The 18775-nt window shown below is 40.4% G+C and overlaps 1 protein-coding gene across 1 annotated transcript in view; it reads right to left on the bottom strand.

The window, feature by feature from the left end:
• Positions 1-18187, bottom strand: part of st18 (ST18 C2H2C-type zinc finger transcription factor) — a 38697-nt gene extending 20510 nt beyond the window's left edge. The window contains exons 1-2 of the mRNA XM_008283040.1: positions 18134-18187; positions 16940-17114 (exon numbers count right to left, since the gene is read on the bottom strand). Of these exons, the coding sequence (XP_008281262.1) occupies positions 16940-17114; positions 18134-18187 (229 nt within the window). The remainder of the gene's footprint in view (positions 1-16939; positions 17115-18133) is intronic.
• Positions 18188-18775: the final 588 nt, after the last annotated feature.

Raw genomic sequence — 18775 nt, 5'->3', positions numbered from 1 at the left:
AGAGAGAGACCTTCCCAGTCCAGCAATCATGAATAACCATTGCCTCGCACCATTATCAGAGACGCTGGATCCAAGCTGAGATGGTGGAGAGCAAATGTCTGTGAAACACCCTGACGCTCGTGACATTACTCTAACCACACTCTCACATTTTGTTGTAAGTGATGCTATTATTATTATTTTCATATAATGCCTTATTAATACCGCGCAGCTGCTGTGGATATTCATCACTGACCTTGAGTCTTTGTGTCCCCTTGTTCCCAGCTTATCCGTGCACTTGGGACGCTCTCATGTAATTAACACAGACATTATTGTGATGGAGTAAAAAAAACTCTGTGCTGATACCTCATCTTGAAACCAATAAAGCGGGCCAGAGTAGCAAAGTAAGATTCTGGAGACCATAAAATTAATTACATTATTTACATTTCCTTTAGATAGGGGGGTACAGGCGAGATGATAGAGGCAAATGAGATTACACAAAATAAGATTTTGAAATGTCAGTGCTGCACACTCAAGCAAGCAACTGTTATGATTAGATTACTCTTTTAATATAATTACTGTCTAAGGCTGTGTGCGCGCGTGTGTGTGGAAACAATGCATACATAAAAACAGGAGGCGCGTCTTAACTGATTCCCATCCTTTTTCTCCACGAGTCTTTTTCTCTTAACCTTTCCTCAACAGTATCATTTTGAATTATAGGGAACGGATGGGTGCTCTGTGCAAGGTCACTGTCTGGTGTGTGCTCACCCCCTCCCCTCGCTCCTTGTTTTTGTTTCCTCTTCCAGAAGCACACTGAGTGAAGGGTTAAAACTGGAATGGATTTAATTATGGAATGAATGGAATTATAATGCGCCTGCAGCAAGTTTTCCTCCTTATTTATTAAAGCAGCTGATGGGCCAGGTTTGATGAGCCACTTCTGGCATAATTGAGTCATCACACAAAGAGGGTTCCTCGCATTCAGAGTGGTTTTATCAGCAGCAAACAGACCTGATTACTGGCAATTACACTCTGATCTAGGGGAAGGAGAAAAAAAGGGTAAATGTGCGGGGTAACTTCTGTGTTTATAGTTTACCCCGGGAATAATTTTCACATTAATTTTACATGCTAAGTGTTTTCTGTTTATGTATAATAAAGAGCAAATGGTAGGAGATAGCACCTTTTACTTTCATATTTCCTTGTAATGAATGTCTGCGAGGACACAGCGAACCGATCGCAATTCATATTTATCCTATAGGAGGCTGCGTGCTGCGGGGAATCAGCTAAACGTATACGACGGCGGCGGCGCGTCTAGCTGAGGCGGAAAAGGTGAGCTAGCAGCGATATACCTGCTTGGAGAGCGCTCACACCTAATCTGTGGAAAGCAGGTAAAGCTGTATACGGAGCACGAGCCATTTGCGTCGTTTGCTGTTTTTTTTATTTTTTTTTATTGAGGTGCAAATGGGTTTCGTGGTGGGTGAATTAAGCTGCGGTCAGAGATTAAAATCAACTTCTGTTCAGGGAGTGTTTAGATAACCAACTTTTCTTTTTTCCTTTTGTCTTTTAATCAGATGCCCTGCGCCTGGATACCAGCTGGACGCTAGCTGGGATGCATTACACGAGGGGGGGAGGGGGTCACAAAAGGTCCAGGGAGTCTATTTTATGTCTTATTTTGTAGATTTTTTTCCCCCTTATATTTCACAATTAGTAGTTTTACTTTTTGTAGCACAACTGTCACTTCGTCAACACCTACCAGCGCAGGAAAATGTGCTTTGTTCATAATATTATCACATGAATGATGGAGATGAAAAAGATGCTGAACAGGTTTTCGCTCCCTTCAGTCCTTTAAAATATCAAGATGAGTTTATTTAGCACAATTTCAAGCGAGCTTTCGGTGCAAGAAAAATATTGGGCTTTTATATACGCCGTGTGTACGTATGCACCCTTTCAAATGGACGAAGAGGAGAAAAAAAAAAATACCGTATCTTTAAAAAAAATTCTTCTGCCAACAATTTATGAGCATTCCTCTGTGTAATAGAGGTTTCTGGATTCATGCAGACACAGTCAAAATCTTGAAGTCAACTGCGATTTCAGATATAACAGCCTCACAGCTACCCTGACGGCCAAGCAAAGTGTTTGTGCCTTTTGCCAAAGAGTACTTTTATAGAGAAGCGTATTGGCATCTTATCACTTCTCCAAGACAGAGATGCTTCAATAAAAGAACACAGCTCACAGAATTCTTAACAGACAATTAGGAGCCTGGCTAGCCACTATCGCTTCAATGATTTGTTATGATGGCATAACTACAGGGGAAACTTGTTATTGGACGGAGTTAGCAAGAGTCCCATAAAAGAGTCAGATGGTGACACCTTTGCCGAGGTGATTTATGAATCTTGTAATCGCTTTCCAAAGTCATCCCAAAGCCTTCCCTCTAAATTGAGTTCATCTGGAGCCGGACCACACAGAGGCACCAAGTCCAGATTGTTTCTTCTGACATCAAAGAGCCAATTTCTGTTTTTGACCAAATTTCTGGTGCTTTTAGTTCCCTTATCGTATGAAAGGCGCCTAGATGATATGCTATTTTATTTGTGAATTTCAATCCAATTAAGAACACCAAAATATTGAGACAAATAAAATTTGTATCTGCTTTCACTCCACTGTCCATCAATAGCATAATAAATGGAGCGGCAGACAATTCAACCATTGGCAAGACTCCAGTCTGCCAAACCAGTCTCATGTTAGTTTGAATCTTTGAATTCTGTCATGAACATGGTTTTTCAAACCTGTCTAATTTAGGGACAGGTGTTTGGGGAGAAAGAAGTTCCAGCCCTGGTGTAACAATGAGCAGAGTAATCCTGTTCATTGTTCCTGCCCAAGGAGCCCCTTTCATGGAGGAGGTTGCATGAATGCTACCAGGTGGTCTGCAATTTGGAGAAACGTAGTAACCGTTCCAGCTAATCCCCCGTCACAAAAGGCAGGTCTCCAGTGCTCTGGGGCTCTCCGGGGCAAAGGGAAAAGTTTACCTCGAACACACAGTGTCTGAAAGGAGTCAGGGACTCGAGCAGTGATTCCTAATCAGATTGCGCTGAAGTGAACAGCTCGCATGGCAGCTGTAGTTTTCCCAGGGTTAATTACCTTTCACTGCTCTCTCTAAATGAGTCAGCTGTTCCTGTCATTAAACAACTCCACTCTATCTCTGCTCCTCTGTCCTCCTCACACATGTGCACATGTGCACACGGGTGTGCACGTTCACACACACACACACACACGCATATAGAGGTGCACCTTTGTTTTCCACCCATTGTTTTTCGTGGCGATCAAAGACCTTTAAAACATCAATTATTAGGATGTTGTAGCGACTTTGATCAGTTAACTAGTGAGTCGGTGGCCACTGGAACGGAGGCTGCTGTAGGTTCGTTTAAGCTCCTGATATTTATGCAGATAGAAGGCAGTAGTCCCAGTGCACCTCCCCTACCCTGGTAAAGAGAAATAATGCCAATCTGTCAAGGTCTTATTCTAAACAGCCCCTTTAGTACTAATTGAGTGCATATAGGAAGCAAACATGTTCTCATATGCGCACACACAAACACGGACATACGTACATACACGCAAACATGCGGACACACATACATGCACACACACACACGCACACACACAAAGACACACAGAGTCCAGCTCTGATATAGTTATGCTGTCATCAATTCTGAACAATCTGTCTGCTTACTGAGCTCAGTGGCTCAGGATGTTGGGGGAGTTTTAAGTGATTTTTGCCACTGTATGGTAAAATCCCTTGGCCACCTGGATTACAAACTCTAGTCCTTTAACTCATGCCAGTATAAATCCGTGTTAACTCGGATTTACCTCTGGCATATGAATTCTCAATCTGCGTAAGCTTTGTTTGGAATGAGTCGAACATAAGTATTTCATGCAGCAAGGATGCCCAGTGGTGAATTCCTATTTCTGTGAAACACACACTGGGAGATAGTTGAGGACTAAATCAGTTATCAGAACAACTAGAGAAGCCCGAAGCAGTGTTTTATTACAGTCAAGAGGTGAGACCCGCATAGCCATTCACATCCAGGTGGAAGTGTGCGAGGCTGCACTGTGAAATCCACGTAACCATGGTGACAGATATAAACTCAGAGCTGTGCACTGTGGTCAAGAGTTTAATCAGATTCCTTACACCAAGATTTTTGCTTTGCTTATTGTCAGACAAACATTATTTGCTCAGTTGTTCAAACACAAGTCCTGGTCTGCTACCAAAGCGATCATGATAAAATAAAATATGGCATGAGCAGCCTGGAGGATCTAAATTAAGTATTATCCAATATCCATACAATCTCTCACACTCACACACACACACACACACACACTTCTGGGCTAGCAGAGTTAAGCCAGACTATTTTGTACTTAAAAGGTTAGCAAGGCTGTTTTGTGAGTTTGATCCATGCTTGCCAAATCAGCAGATGGTCCATGAATATGATTATATGCATCAATAAAAGGAGTAATCTTTAACAAAATGTAAATTTGACTTAAGTCCAGGGTTTTATATACACGATGGACTTTAACCCACTTTCCAGCCTGACAGTGGAGCACGATAAGCTAATGCACTTAAATTTTTTTGTATAGCAGCAATCACGACCGATGCTCCAGCGCTACTATTCTAAAGATCAAAATAAGGAGTCGGAGGAAAGGTAAAATATATCTGCACAGCGTTCCAAATGTGCACGTTGGTGTTGAAACAACATCTATTCACTTGTGAGTGAGCATCTAAGCAATCCAGCAATCAATACAAACTGAGCCTGGGTGCTTTACAAGAGCCTTTCTCGTGCTGTCATGCTTTTCTCTGTTATACATCTCAGTGGGTTTTTTTTTTTTTTTTTTGTAGCCTTTGTGTCATTCACTTAACAACCAATCTCATTAGCTGCTGGGCTACAATGGGCTGAATTATTTTCTGTGTAAATACACCACATGGTGATCCTCAAGGTAAGACCTCTGAAGGTCTTTTTAATGACATAAAAGATAGATTCACCCCAGAAAAAAAAAAAAAAGAAATCAATGACTACTGGAAAAAAAAATAAATAAATGAAAAAAATAAAAATAAAAACAGGTTGCTCCTATGAAGAAGAATGAAATCCAACAGTCATTTGGAATAATTTTAACTGAGAAATGAGATTTATATATTTAGTGATGTGCAGTGACAAGAGTGCAAACGTATAATTATATGACTCTAATTAAAACAGCACAGTGTTGTATATTTGCAGCCCTGACTTGGAGCACATGTACATAATATTAAAAAGGAGCAACGCTCAGGCGTGACTCTGCTCAGCTTTTACAGATATCTTTAAAGGACCGCAGAGATAAATTATAGGACAATAGGTAATAAAGGAGCTGAGCATCTCCAAAGCTGTGTCCACCACGTTGAGGTTTTTAGCAAAGCTCTTGCTGCTGTGCTTGCTGGTGCAGAACCATGAATGCATGTAAAATGTAACTATTGTAAGTACTTGAAGTCATGACAGCTGTCTATAAGCATCAGGGACATGTCTATTGGCCAACTTGACCCTTGTTAGAAAACAAAACAAATACAAAAAGAGAATACTGCAGCCTGGGACTGCCGAGCCGGGTCACTGGAGATTTTCCAGACAAACGCCGCACAGGGGAGGGGAGGGGAGGGGAGGAAGAATAAAAAGGACAGGCTCAGAATCTCATTTTAACAGACCGCACACAATCTGGGCTCCCACAGAACTATCTCTGCCTGACCGCTTTCTATTTATCCCTTATCAGTGTTTACCAACCGCTAGTTTTCTTTCATTCACACTGTGAGGCAGTTCTCTTACTATCAGTCAACAGCTGACACCGTGGAACAGCCTCAAAGGCAAGAGGAAGGGATCAAAACTAAACCAAAGCTGTTTAAACAATACAACAGAGGAAATAAATTCATAAATCCTAATTCTTCCCAACCCACAAGGGTATAAGCAGATCCTTTATAGTTAGGCCAACAAACAAAACCACAGCCAATGAGGTACATTACAATCAAGGTAAATTCTGAAATATATTTAGAAAAAAGAAAGGCGGAAAAAAAATCCCATGTAATATTAATTGGGAACATTTCATAGTCTTGCCCTGTCAGGCAAATATAAGTATTCACTAAAAGGCTTTTTTTTTTTTTTTTGGTTTTGTTTTATTGTCTTTTAAGAAAAATCCCACCTGAGTCCACATTGTTAACATTTTTAGATCATTTCGTCGTATCGTGCTAACAAGCTGGACGGTACCAGAGACGCAACGTTTTATTACGGTTTTTAAAACGTTACAGTGGATATTAAATGCTTAGATTTAGAGCATATGGTTTGGATGAGTCCACTTCTAAAACAGCAAGCAAGAAAAAAAATAAGAATAAGAAGTGTGCCTAATTGATCTAATAAGGATTATGTAGAATTCTATACGCTTAATTATAATATATATATTTTATTATAGACTGGAGTTTAATGTATGCAGCATCACCAATAATATTTTAAGTGACTAATTCCTGACACCATGTGAATCCTACATCTACTCACACAGACCAATTTTAAACATGATCACAGACTGCATGTAATTATTATTTAGGATTTAAAGGAAACCGTTGCTGGCAGAGAAATAAACACATTTGAAGGGTATTGTTCATGCTGTTGCTTTACATTTTTTTTTATTATTTTTATTTTTTTCCCAGTAGGACACACAAACAGCACTGTTGTTGTTGTTTTTTTTGTTGTTTTATTTTTTTCTGAAATACTGTTCAAAAGTTAAGTAATTAATTACATTTATCCTTTCACCAGCTGCTCAACAGCAGATGGATCATTTCTGAGACCTTGTTGAATTAAATCCACATAATTCATTTTCCTGGATTAACTAACTGAAGTTTGAGTAGGGGGGAAAAACAGGTAGCACAATGTGTATTAAACTGACATGTATGCTGAGCTTCTTTTTCTCATGTGTGTGTGTGTGTGTGTGTGTGTGAGTGTGTGTGTGTCGTCGTTTACAATGTAAACACCCGACGGCAATTGACTTACAATTAAAACAAGCGATTGAAATTTTTTTTTATTTTTTTTTTAAACATCTAAAAGCTCGAATAACTTTAATTTTAGTTCGATCCCTTTTGCCGAATAAATTACAATAGACGTAAATAAAATAAGCTTTTCCGTCACAGTGTGTGTTATTGAGTAGGTGGATGAGTTTGTGGATCCAGTTTTGTTGGGCAGCAGGTACCATGGACAGTTCCTGGAGGCAAACAGAGGTTACATTAATGTGTTGTGTAGCAACTAACATCATCCCTGTGCTTTGAAGAGGAGGGTGTGGAGCACAGAGGAATAATGCCTCTTACTTATCACTGCTTTACCACACAGCCCTGCCATAGCCTCTGCTGCTGCTTTTATAATTAAAACAAAGTGGTACAGGTGCAACTTGGTAACCTCGCTGCTGCTGCTGCTGCTGCTGCTGCTGCTGCTGCCTTTTTCTTTATATTGCGTGTCTAACTTGACAAACTTTTTTTTTATTTTTAAAGGATTATTGAGAGTGTTACCACAATGCTGCATTATCTAATGTCTTTTGTGTCTCTTGTTTATTATTAAGAGACGCGAGCTGACTGAGAGGAAAAAAAAAAAACAACCAGCTGATGGAGTTCTGATTAAATGGAGGCAGAATGACACCTGGCATTTCGATGTATTTTAGCAGTGAGTAACATCGCTGGAAATGATTTAACTTCTCAGCAGCACAGGCTAATAGATGTAATGGCAGACACAGCTTGTTAATTTATATAACCACACGCAGAATATTTTGTGTGTTTTTTAATATTCTGTAGCTAAAAAGATTAAAGAGCAGAAATGCCCTTAAAGTTGTGGTAATATCAGGAGGACCACACATTAACCCAGTCGTTCTCGTTTTTTTTTTTTTTTTTTTTTTAAATCCTGCTTTTGCTTAACAGGGATCAACTTAAAGATGGGTCGTACAAGTAGAGGCTGAGCCATTAGTGCGCCGCAAGTTACTAGTAAATGATGAACTTTTCTAACCAGCATCCATCCTCCTAAATCAATAGTTGCTCTGGAGACTGTTGAGTGCTTTGACCCCACACAATTTGTTCAAAGCTAAGTCTTGCCCACGTCTAACACAAAAGTTCACTTGTAGACTGTGTTACTATGCCTCTACATTCGGCATTAGCATATAATTTTCAAAACTTCAGCGCAGTTACAATGCAAATAATTATGGATATTCAGAACTGTATGTTTTGCTTTGGCCCTGCTGAATTTGTACAAATACAAGTCTTGCCCTCGGACTATAACGCAAACGCTGATTTCTAGATTATTTTATTTTTTTTGCTGTCGAACTACGCTCGGCATCGGCGCACAGTTTTCAAACTTACCATATAAATGACAGAAAGCCAGAACAGGATGCAATAAAATACTCGACTGACTGCTCAAACATGTTATTGGAACACAGAGTCAATGTTTAAGTGCATTAGGCTCAGTGGTCTTGTATGTACAGCTGTCACTGTCAAAGCCACAGGCAACCTGACAATGCTTTGTCTCTACACACAATACGAACATGTGTTATTCTAAGACAAGCTTATACTCCACACAAATGCTGTGAATTTAATCTAGGTAGACAGTATCTCATGCTATCTGGACGATCAAAAATAGGTCATGCCTCTCAAAAAGCAGTTTGAGCCATTTAATCTCCTCTCAAACTGTCTGAAACCTGGACAGAAGCTGGGCTCGCTTTCCAGCAAACATTTTAAGAACACTGATTTTTTGTATCAGGCGAGCAATGTTCCTCATCAGTGCAACATTTTCCTAAACACTGCCCGGACACAGTTCAAAAACAATCGCCAGCGTCGTTCTCCTTCCAGCACATCGCCACGTTAAAATCCACACAAGACAAGTTTAGCAGCAGAGTAAAATCTGGGTGTAAATCTGAGGAAGTTTCTAACACTTATGCATTTCAGCTCCTTTTCTGTATTTCACACAACAGCATCTAACAGCGTGAGCTAAAAGGCTTGTCGTTCACATATGCAACACGGCGGATCAGTGATGATAAATGCTGACCAAACTGACAGTATATTAAATAAAAAGAACTTTGACACCAACCTAGTGCTGTGATCCAAAAAGTTTGATTTTCTCCCAGTCTCTTGATAGCTGAGCTGGTGCTGTGGCTTTGAAAGGTAGTCCCCAGGAATATGACATACTGTGCCTTTGACAGCCTCGAGATAAGCACCTGCGTTCGGGTCCCTTTTTACGTCACACCTCCCCATTCACAGCCCTTCAACATGATGCACATTTGCACATCAACAGCCACCAACCCCCCTCCTCGCTCTACTCCCACATCCGCAAAACACACAAACAGGCACACAAGAAGGCAGATGCGCGCACTAGCCGCTACTCATGCGCGCGTACACTCACACAGACACATGCACAGGCACCACAGATTTGTGTGCACTCACTGAGGATGCAACCCACATGCAGGCGAAACGCACGCATGCACACACGCTCACAGGTGATTTATTCCTTTTTTTAAACTCCCTCATCCAGCCTTATTCATATATCGATCCTCATTCTATGTGTTTAAAAAAAACTTTCACTTGCTTTGTCGTAAGACCAGGGCATATGCCCTCCCAAGCTCCTCATACATCACTCATCATGCAAATGAGAGGGAATGTCACTCCTCAGCAGCAGATGGCCAGGGATGATAACAATGGCTCAACAGACCAGTTTCAATGTCTGCGACTTTATCGCTACGGCAACAACAAAAATAGATGATATGAAATCCTTGTCTGTTAATTTGATTTCCCCCCGTATTTTTTTTTTTTTTTTAATGTTTGTACCTGTCAGTCTGCTTCATTTCTCCTGGACCGTTTGAATGGAAGGGCTTTGTCTAAGGGTTTCTGTCACGAGAAGTCTGGCTATCAGTAAAAGGCAGAGACCTGGAAATTATTTTTGGTGACTATGGAAAGCTGCTGCCTAGCAGTTATTCAAGTAATTAGGAGTAATTCCTCCCTGTAGGCCATGTTAGCCTCCTGAGTTAGCTCATGCGTTCGACAGGCCTGGATAGAGACAGGGAAGAATAAAAGAAGAAAGGGGGCCCCGAGAAATCACAAATGCAGCTTTTCAAACACCCCCCCAGCCAAAGTGATGTCACCCTGCGTCCTGCTGACTCCTGTTCATACAAGCCCCCATAGCAGAGAGTAAACAGTGGAAGCGTTTAGCAAACAGGGCCAGATTACAATGACAAAGGCAACCACACTTCTGGGTGGAGCCTGGGGCGAGGGGGGCAAAAAGAGAGAGAGAGAGAGGGGGGTGGGTTGGGTTGGTGTGGCTCAGGATTTAAAATAAGTGATACCCATGAGGGGGCCCCCCTCAAGATCCAAGCGTAGCCCTTCCCCAGCTGATGGTAGGGGCCACCCAAACACGCTTATCTGTCGGTGATGTCCCCCCCGGTCCCCAGGGACTGACGTGTGAACACAATATGTAATAATAATGAATTTTCAGTTCTTTTTTCTGTGATTTGTGCATTTGGTTATGCAAGGCTGGGGACTTGAGGATGGAGAATATCATTACTTAAGGTTTGGCAGTTGATCATCACCTTGTTTAATGCCTCATTTGAAAGTCTAATTTCTAACTGTCTTCAAGAGCCAATTCATGGTACACTGTGAAAGAGACATACAAAGAAGGCAGACATGCTCCGCTGTACCCCCTTTTTCCACCATTTGTGCCTGATAATCGCACCGACATATGAAAGTAAAGAATCATCTATCTAAGCATCTTATCAAATAACATGTTCTTTGTTTGCTGATGCAGACAATCTCGCTGTGGGGGCACAACAAGCGTGTTCCAGGGATGATTATTTCATGTCCTGGACTAGACGTCGGCATTGTTTGAAGAAAAAAAAAATAAAACAACACAAAAAGAATCAACTCATGTTAAGCAGTCTTGTGACAAATTGTGCGAGAGGAACATGTTGAAGACAACGCAACAGAACCAGGACGAAATGGAACATTTTCTTTTGGCCCTAACATCTGTTCAAATCTGTAAAAAAAAAAAAAAAAAAAAAAAAGAACTCATTCAGAGCCGACATACAACATAAACTAGTGTTTTGTCAAGCTATTTCATCAACTGAAAATGTGGGCATAACTGGAGAGAGCTGATGGAGAAATGAAAGAGGAGTGGGTTGGACAAAATTACATGTCAAACAAGGGTTCACATTTAAAAAGTCCTGCTCATATTTGTAGAAAGTGTTTGATTGCATTTAGAAAGGTATTACAATGGGTCACATCTGTGTCTAAAAGCTTTTTGCATTCTGCTGCAAATTATGTAAGCAAAGTGAAGTGTCACAGCACCCTGTTGTTTTGAGCACTATACCTTCCTCCTGTGAAACCTACACAAATATGTTTAACTGAATTCTTCTAATGCACTGCAGGATCAAAATGTCAGCGGCAGAACTTCAGCAAACCCCCTCACTCAACACCCCACCCTGCAATTTCAACAAAGCAACAAGACTAATTTCACATGGCAGCCCGTACAGCCAAACAACAATGCGTGTTCACTGTGCCATTGAATGTGATCGACGTGTAAAAATCTATATTAAACTGTGGTTAATTTCGGCTATAATGCTGTAAGCTTGCACTGAAATGACACAAATGCTTCTTCTTGGTGGTACTGAACCCTCATTGTGCAACCACTTGATGCCGCTTGTTCATCACACAAAGTCACATAAAAGGACTAAATTAAATTTTTTTTATTTATTTTTTTTAAATATTTGCATATGCAAATTTGAGGAACCAAACATAAGTACATGTTGTTGATATGGCTCCAGGATGTAGAACTATCTTTATGTTAATGTCAACAGACAGGGAATATTCTTTTGAAAATACAGTACATTTTTCATGGGGATCATTATCTACACTGCATGTCACTGTGTCTCAGTTAAAAGAAATGATTAGATTACTTCCCAGCAATCCCCTTTGGGGCGATTTGTGTGTGACCGTGGGCAACCTTACAATATGTTTATTCAGTGTCCTTTGAAGACACTTCAATAACATTTGAAATGTTTTATGGACAAATATAGGTTGCTTTCTATCTCTGCCTCGAACTGATGTCTTTGGAAGCAGGGCTATTTGAATTTGTTGTCCAAACTAAACCCTCCTCCTCTCGTGGGTTATTATAATATACTAACGAACTAATGGAACGGCTAAATGACCAAAGATGGAGTTTTGAAAGATGTCACAGGTGATCAAATGTTGACTTTAGAGGTGTGAAAATCAGAACTAAACCAAAAGCACCAGACACTGCCATACTACTACTGGTACTACTGCTATACTAATACTACTGATACTACTACTAATACTACTGATACTACTGTGTACACATGACCACAACCACAATTCCAGCAAAGATAGATTCTATTCTACCACTACTACTAGTTCTGGTACAACACAAGGCATCACTGCTTGTTTTCTACATTCACGACCATCAAATGAAAGCATCAGATCCAGTTTTACAAGACGTGACAACAGTTCAAGTTTAGCGGTAATTATAAAAACCACATGAATTGAATAGAATTTCATATTTACCAACAAAACAGCAGATCTAAACAAACGTACTGGTTTCAATTAATCTGTTAGTGGTGATTAGTTCTCATTTTCATTTCCTGATTGAACCCAAGTTTGACAAGACGGGACCAGAAATCCAACTTTAAAATCACAACAACAGTCGCATGCATAAGAAATGTTCGTTGGTAGTTTCTAAAACCATGTAAATACAGAATAAATGTTGGTTAAATTTGCCTAAATGTCATATTTATGTTTATTTATGCAGGTCAGAATCTAGTTAAAGTGGCTAGAATCTGTGGTAATGGTCACAACTGGTCCCTTCTATCTGCTGCCTTCAGCTGAGAGCATCTGATTCCTTACATTTAACAAATCAATGCTTGGCCGGTCAGTCGATGTCCGCCTTTTCACAGGCCGCGGATTCACTTTGTCGTGTCATTGAGAGGTTAGGTCCTGATCCGGGTGTCTCTGGGGGTCCCTGCCTATCTTTTCTACTCAAGCAGGCACACAATGAAGCAGACACGCCTATAAATGGCCAGATAGGCGCTTGGATGTGGAGCCAAAAACGAGCATCTAAACAATGGTAACAGGTGTGTATAATGCGTGCTTTGATAATGACCTTGGTGGCCGTAATAGTATGTCTAGACACAACTAACAGGAGGCATTTCTGTCTGGTCTCAGAAGTCCTGGGGGGGGTGGGGGGGAAGATCCTAAGAATTAGATATTGGCTAGTGACTGGCAGCCATTAAAAACTAACAGAAATGAGACGGTGCAGAACAAACGTTTCTGACTGGGAGCACGAGAGGCATCGGAAAAGTTAAGTTTAGCACTCGACGAAATATTTGTAGGGCCGTATGCATAATAAGCTAAAATCATCTTGAGTATTCAGAGATATGCACTTGAATAAATAGGAGAAAAAACTCCATTAATGTGGATGGCTTGCAATTTTTGATTGCGCCAGATACAGGAAGCTTGCTGACATGAACTAAAATGCAAATGCCCTTTGAGCAAAACAAAGAAATTGATTATGAAGTAAGTTTCTCCGGCACAAGTAGCCGGCGTTGAGTGATTAATGGGGGTGGGTCATTGATTTCCTTTTGTTTAGATCTTGCTTAACTTTCTGGAGACACAATTATAATTTGTTTCCAAACAATAAATCCAATCTAGCTTGAGCAAATTAAATTTCCTTATGGCCTCTTCTGTGTCATTTTACATGTGAAATGGATTGTTATCAGGAAGCCGTTGCTGTTTCTGTTTATATTTGTTACATTTCTGATTAGATATTGTTTCCCTCGCCATAGTGGAAGGTGAGAACCTCCTAAGATTAGAAGCGTTTGTTTACAGGGATCTCCGTGACTTGTCGGCGACGGTGCCAAGGGGTTAATCTTCCGGCTCTCACTTCAATGGCTGCATGTCACACACGCACATCAACGTTTCTGATGAGCCATTTATCTTCGGCGTACGAGGAAGACTCTCCACATGTCGTCTGAAACGCGCCATAATGTTGTGCGTTTGCTGAATGAACACATATTGTCCGTCTTTACGTTGGCTCTGCTAAAGGTTGGTGAAATGCGCCTGAGATATTGCGGCACAATGTACTTTCTGTGTATTTGCAAGTCAAATCGCAGTGTTACTTTAGTGAAAGGCTTTTGCCATATTCTTCAGCTTTACAACTTTGAAAACTTCCCCAGATCCAGACATTTATACTTCCTGATTTCTCGCATCATCTCTCCAAGATAGTGATAATACGATTTCTGTGTTTTTCGCTGTTGAGAAACAAACTGGATTATGAACAGATCACTACATAAACAGCTTTCTAAAAGGAGGCAGCTATTTTAAAAAAGGCTGAAGAAATGCAAAGAGGGATTTAAATTTTAATTTGAATTTATTCCAGCAAGTGAAAGGTTCTTTTGAGAGGGGATTTCAGCAAAGATGATGGTATTTAAAAGTGATAAACAAGCATCTAAACCTCCAGTGGAAAACAGTCATTTTGCTTCTTTCTAGTGTAGGGGAGGAATTGGGCTTGCTATGGTCACATCCAAAAAATAAGAATAAGTAATAGTAGTAATTAAAATGTAAATAAGCGAGATCCATGGAGATATTTCAACTGATTCCTGTCATAAATTGTGTAATTAACATTTTGTCTTGACACACCTTGTGACTCTGGATGCATAGCTATATGTCCTCAGGTGCAAATTCATGTTCTCTATGTACTTGGCATAGCGTACTTTATACTGTATTGGATGCTTAAAAAAAATCTTTCACACTTATCACATGCAATTTAAATCCTGTGCCTCAACACGACAGAGGAACACCAGGCAAAGTTCAAAATTAAATGCCTTACAAATTAGAATTTGTGTTAATTAGGGATTGTTGTTGTGCAGTTTGAGGCAGTATCTGAAAAAAATCTGGTGATTTTTTCTTTTTTTCTTTTTTTTTTTGCGAGTGAATGATTCACTGTGGGCAGTCACATATCACATTTGTGTGACAAAGAAAGATTAAGCAAGGCTGTCATCTATTATATTTATAATATATATGGATTATAATGCTGTGACTGGATTTCAAGTGATTCCATTCTCTTTTCGATGACCACTGAACTTAAGCAGAGAAACCTATGCCACACAAGAAAGACAAAGAGTTACATCATTTTGTTGAACAGTTAATCCGATCACGGACAGTGTATGTGCATTTGCTATCTTCGGAAAATGCCAGCAAAGGCGCTAAGTAAACCTATTTTACAAGACTCCCTCACAAGGATACAGTGCCAGTATCGGGATAAAATTTCACACAGCGGCATGGCTCAGTCACATAACCTAAGCAGGCTTAGGAAAATGGAACACTACAAAGTACTGCACTTTCTTCCTGTACGTCTGTTGCGGCATACAAAATGCTCAGATGACTGATGTGAGTTTGAGCATGAAAGCCAGAGAGAACTAATGGCTGAATAGCATGTAGATACTGTTGTTAATGCTCTGAGTTGTTTAAAATGGTAGATTATGGAAGTGTGCACCTGGCATTCTGCAGGCTAGCCTGGCAACACTCCTCCCTTATAATTATAATGAACACACAGTAATTCAGGGTTGAGGCTGAAATACGAATGATGTCCTCTGAGACAGCTTGTTTTAATGGTTATGCAGAAGAGTTCCTAGAAGTGCAGATGGCAGATGCAATGCCTTTGAAGCTATTTACAGATTGTACACTACAAGGTATGGAAAGACCCATAGTGTGAGGCCATATTGCTTTTTTTGTGTGTCTGTTCTTGAATTAGACACTAGGCTGGCTCAAAAAGCCTTACTCGAAAGCCTAAGATATATTTTCGAGTGTGTTTACTGCAATTTTGATACCACATTATACTGACAAGTAAGATAGCGTAGTTAGAGAGGGAGAGACGGACGCCCAGCACAGGCTGCATGTGCTCTGTGCTTCATACCCCACTGTTCTTATTTTGTCCACATAGGGGTGCATTTGCTCAGAACTTGGGCTCCTCGTGTACGTTGAAAGCCTCGTTCCAGTTTATTTGTGATGATACGACTCTGTAAGATACTGTAATCCAAAATATTAAATTATCAGAAGGAGTAAACTGAGTATTAATTTCCTTACAGAGGCCGAAGCGCCTCCTCATCAATGTTTTAAATTAAAATAATTAAAGCACAAATAGGAGCATCGTCTAATTTAAGAGTTGAACACGTGTACCTGTTTGCAAATATTCAACCAGTGTATTTGTTTTTTCCTTCTCTTTATGTACGGCATAGTTAATGTATCTCTATCCCTGGCACGCTCCCAAACTCCTATAAAAGAGCGCGGCGCCTTTGAATCGGTCCGCCACTGTGATACAAGAGCAGGTATTGAAACGGCAAAAATGTTAACTCCGAGAAAAAGTTTTGCCGCATTAAAGTCACATAGGAGCCGCATTAGCATGTGAAAAGAATAAACAGGAGCATTCTCAGTTACACACTCCACCTGGCTGCAAACCAACGTCCTTGTCAGAAGTCCACCCACCGCACTGGCTAACACTGAAAGACCTCCTGGGGACCGCAGTGACCATTCACTCGCTTCTCTCTTTTTCCCATGCACCTGTGACTGTTTTTGTGTTTGCTATTTTTTGCTTTGTCTTTTTCTGGCAACACTGTATCATCGGAGACACACTTTCCCTCAAAAGGAATTCTCCTGCCCAACAATGTGGTTTGTTTGTTCACCGGATATGGCAGGCCAGAGAGTCAAATGAAAAAAAAAACACACACACACACACACACACATACACACACACAAAAAAAAAACAAGTCACCACAGTAATAATTAAAATTGCCACAAGAAAAAAAAATAAAAAAAATAAAAAGCTGAGAGGCACGGTAGTATGAATGGACTTGAAATAAGAAAATCAGGTACTTTTACCAACTGGTTTCTTGCCGAGTTGGGGGGCTTCACAGGTGCAGTTGGACAGGCTCTCCTCCTTACTCTCCTCGGACGGCTCATCCGGCTTCTCCATGGTCCTGGACCTTAGAGAGCTGCTTTTCCATTTTCCAAAGGACTTTGCCACAATCGCTTTGTCCGCTCCTTTCATTGTTTTCTGTAAAACACATTTACAGCATGACTTCCCAGGTTTATCCCTCTTGTGAGCCATCTGCCCCCTTTTTTGGCTCTCAATAAACCTGGGCTCATCTTTCCCAAACCCAAAGTAAGAGAGAATTAGGGCATTGTGTGCATATGCATTCTCTTAAGCATTCCAGAAAATTTCCTGATTGCCCTGGCATCTTTTTTAGAGAGCGCTTGGACATTGTTTTTCTCCTGACATTTTGCAATCCTGTGTGGAGAGAGTGCCACTGATTGAAACAGTATAAAACAATACTTTGCAAAGTACCCACACAGTAAACAGTAGATGGAAACGGAAAAAGAAAAAAAAACACAAACATGTTTTCACATTTAATCCAACTTAAAGGAAATAAAAATAGCACATTATGCCCTAATTGAGTGCTGTACCGTCCGCAAATACTGTTACAAGGCCGATCAGGATTAGCAGTGGAACATACCTAGTTATCTATTTCTGAGTGCCAAGACTGCTAGCAGTGGGCAACTAAATTTCAAAAGCTGGCAAATCCAGTTGTCTCCTAAATACAGAAAGTACTTAAATCCAGAGCTAACAGAAGAAAAAGACGGATAAAGGGTGCTCTGCATATCACCGAAAAGCTTGTGCACTTTTCAGAATCACTGGCTAGGTTAAACAAATATGCTAAGTAGAGATCAAAACAATCCTTTGATCTGCAGCCTAGTTTCCAGAGGAATGGCTTGGCTGTTGTTGTAAATAACTTGTATAAATCTATATACCATTTGCCTTCAGGTAATATCAAAAGTGCCAGGGATTCACAGGCAAATACCTTGTGGTTAGGAAATAGATCAGATAAAAGCATATAAATATTTCAGCAACACGGCACCCTGTCATTTCCTGTATTAAAGCCGAGGTTTTTTAACCCCATACGATCGTTTCACTTATTCCGTTCTAGCACGCAGACATGAATGAGGAATATCTGATTACAAAAAAAATGTACTTTCTACCCCTTTCTATTTTGTAGTTAGGAGAAATGTTCCTACCTCCAGCATGCCATTCAGGTCAAACACAATGTAAAACATTGTGCTAAACTTCATACAAAAGAGGCTTGAAGAATCAGAATGCAGAAGCTATGCAACTTGCTGACTAACTTTGCCCTCTGTTTTGATCGGGCACACAAAGAAAAACGCTGTCCATTCAAAACAGACAGCATAACTCTTTTCAGAGAGGGGGGACCGTGAACAAACGAGGCCATGTCCTGAGCTGCAGTCAGTTTCCCGTCAGGCCTGCACAGTGCACGGTGAGGGCCGCAGGGACCGGGACCGGCTGACACCACTCTCACAGGCAACAGAACAACTTTTGTGCACATTATCATCCTCTGGAGCTTTTTCTTTTTTTTCCCCTCGCTCTCTCTTTTATCCTTAAATTGGACAAGTGTGCCTTTTTGGTTTACAGCCTGCTCTACCTCAGTCCCCTTGGTCATGCTTCACAGACACATTGACAATTTTAACAAAGCAATATTTCCACAAAACTAATTTCATAGCAAGAGTCTACTGTTTAAGCAGCTGTATATTAATAATAAAGCACAGCACAAGGCTAACAATGTTATTTCAATTTCAATTAGTCACTTACTGAATAAACATTTTGACCAAAAAACAGAATTATTCTTGTTACCACAGAAAAGA

The sequence above is a fragment of the Stegastes partitus genome, unplaced genomic scaffold, assembly GCF_000690725.1.
Source record: "Stegastes partitus isolate 25-593 unplaced genomic scaffold, Stegastes_partitus-1.0.2 Scaffold295, whole genome shotgun sequence".
Lineage (NCBI taxonomy): Eukaryota > Metazoa > Chordata > Actinopteri > Pomacentridae > Stegastes > Stegastes partitus.
The sequence above is the reverse complement of the archived record's forward strand: the minus strand, read 5'-3'. Positions and strand labels throughout refer to the sequence as shown.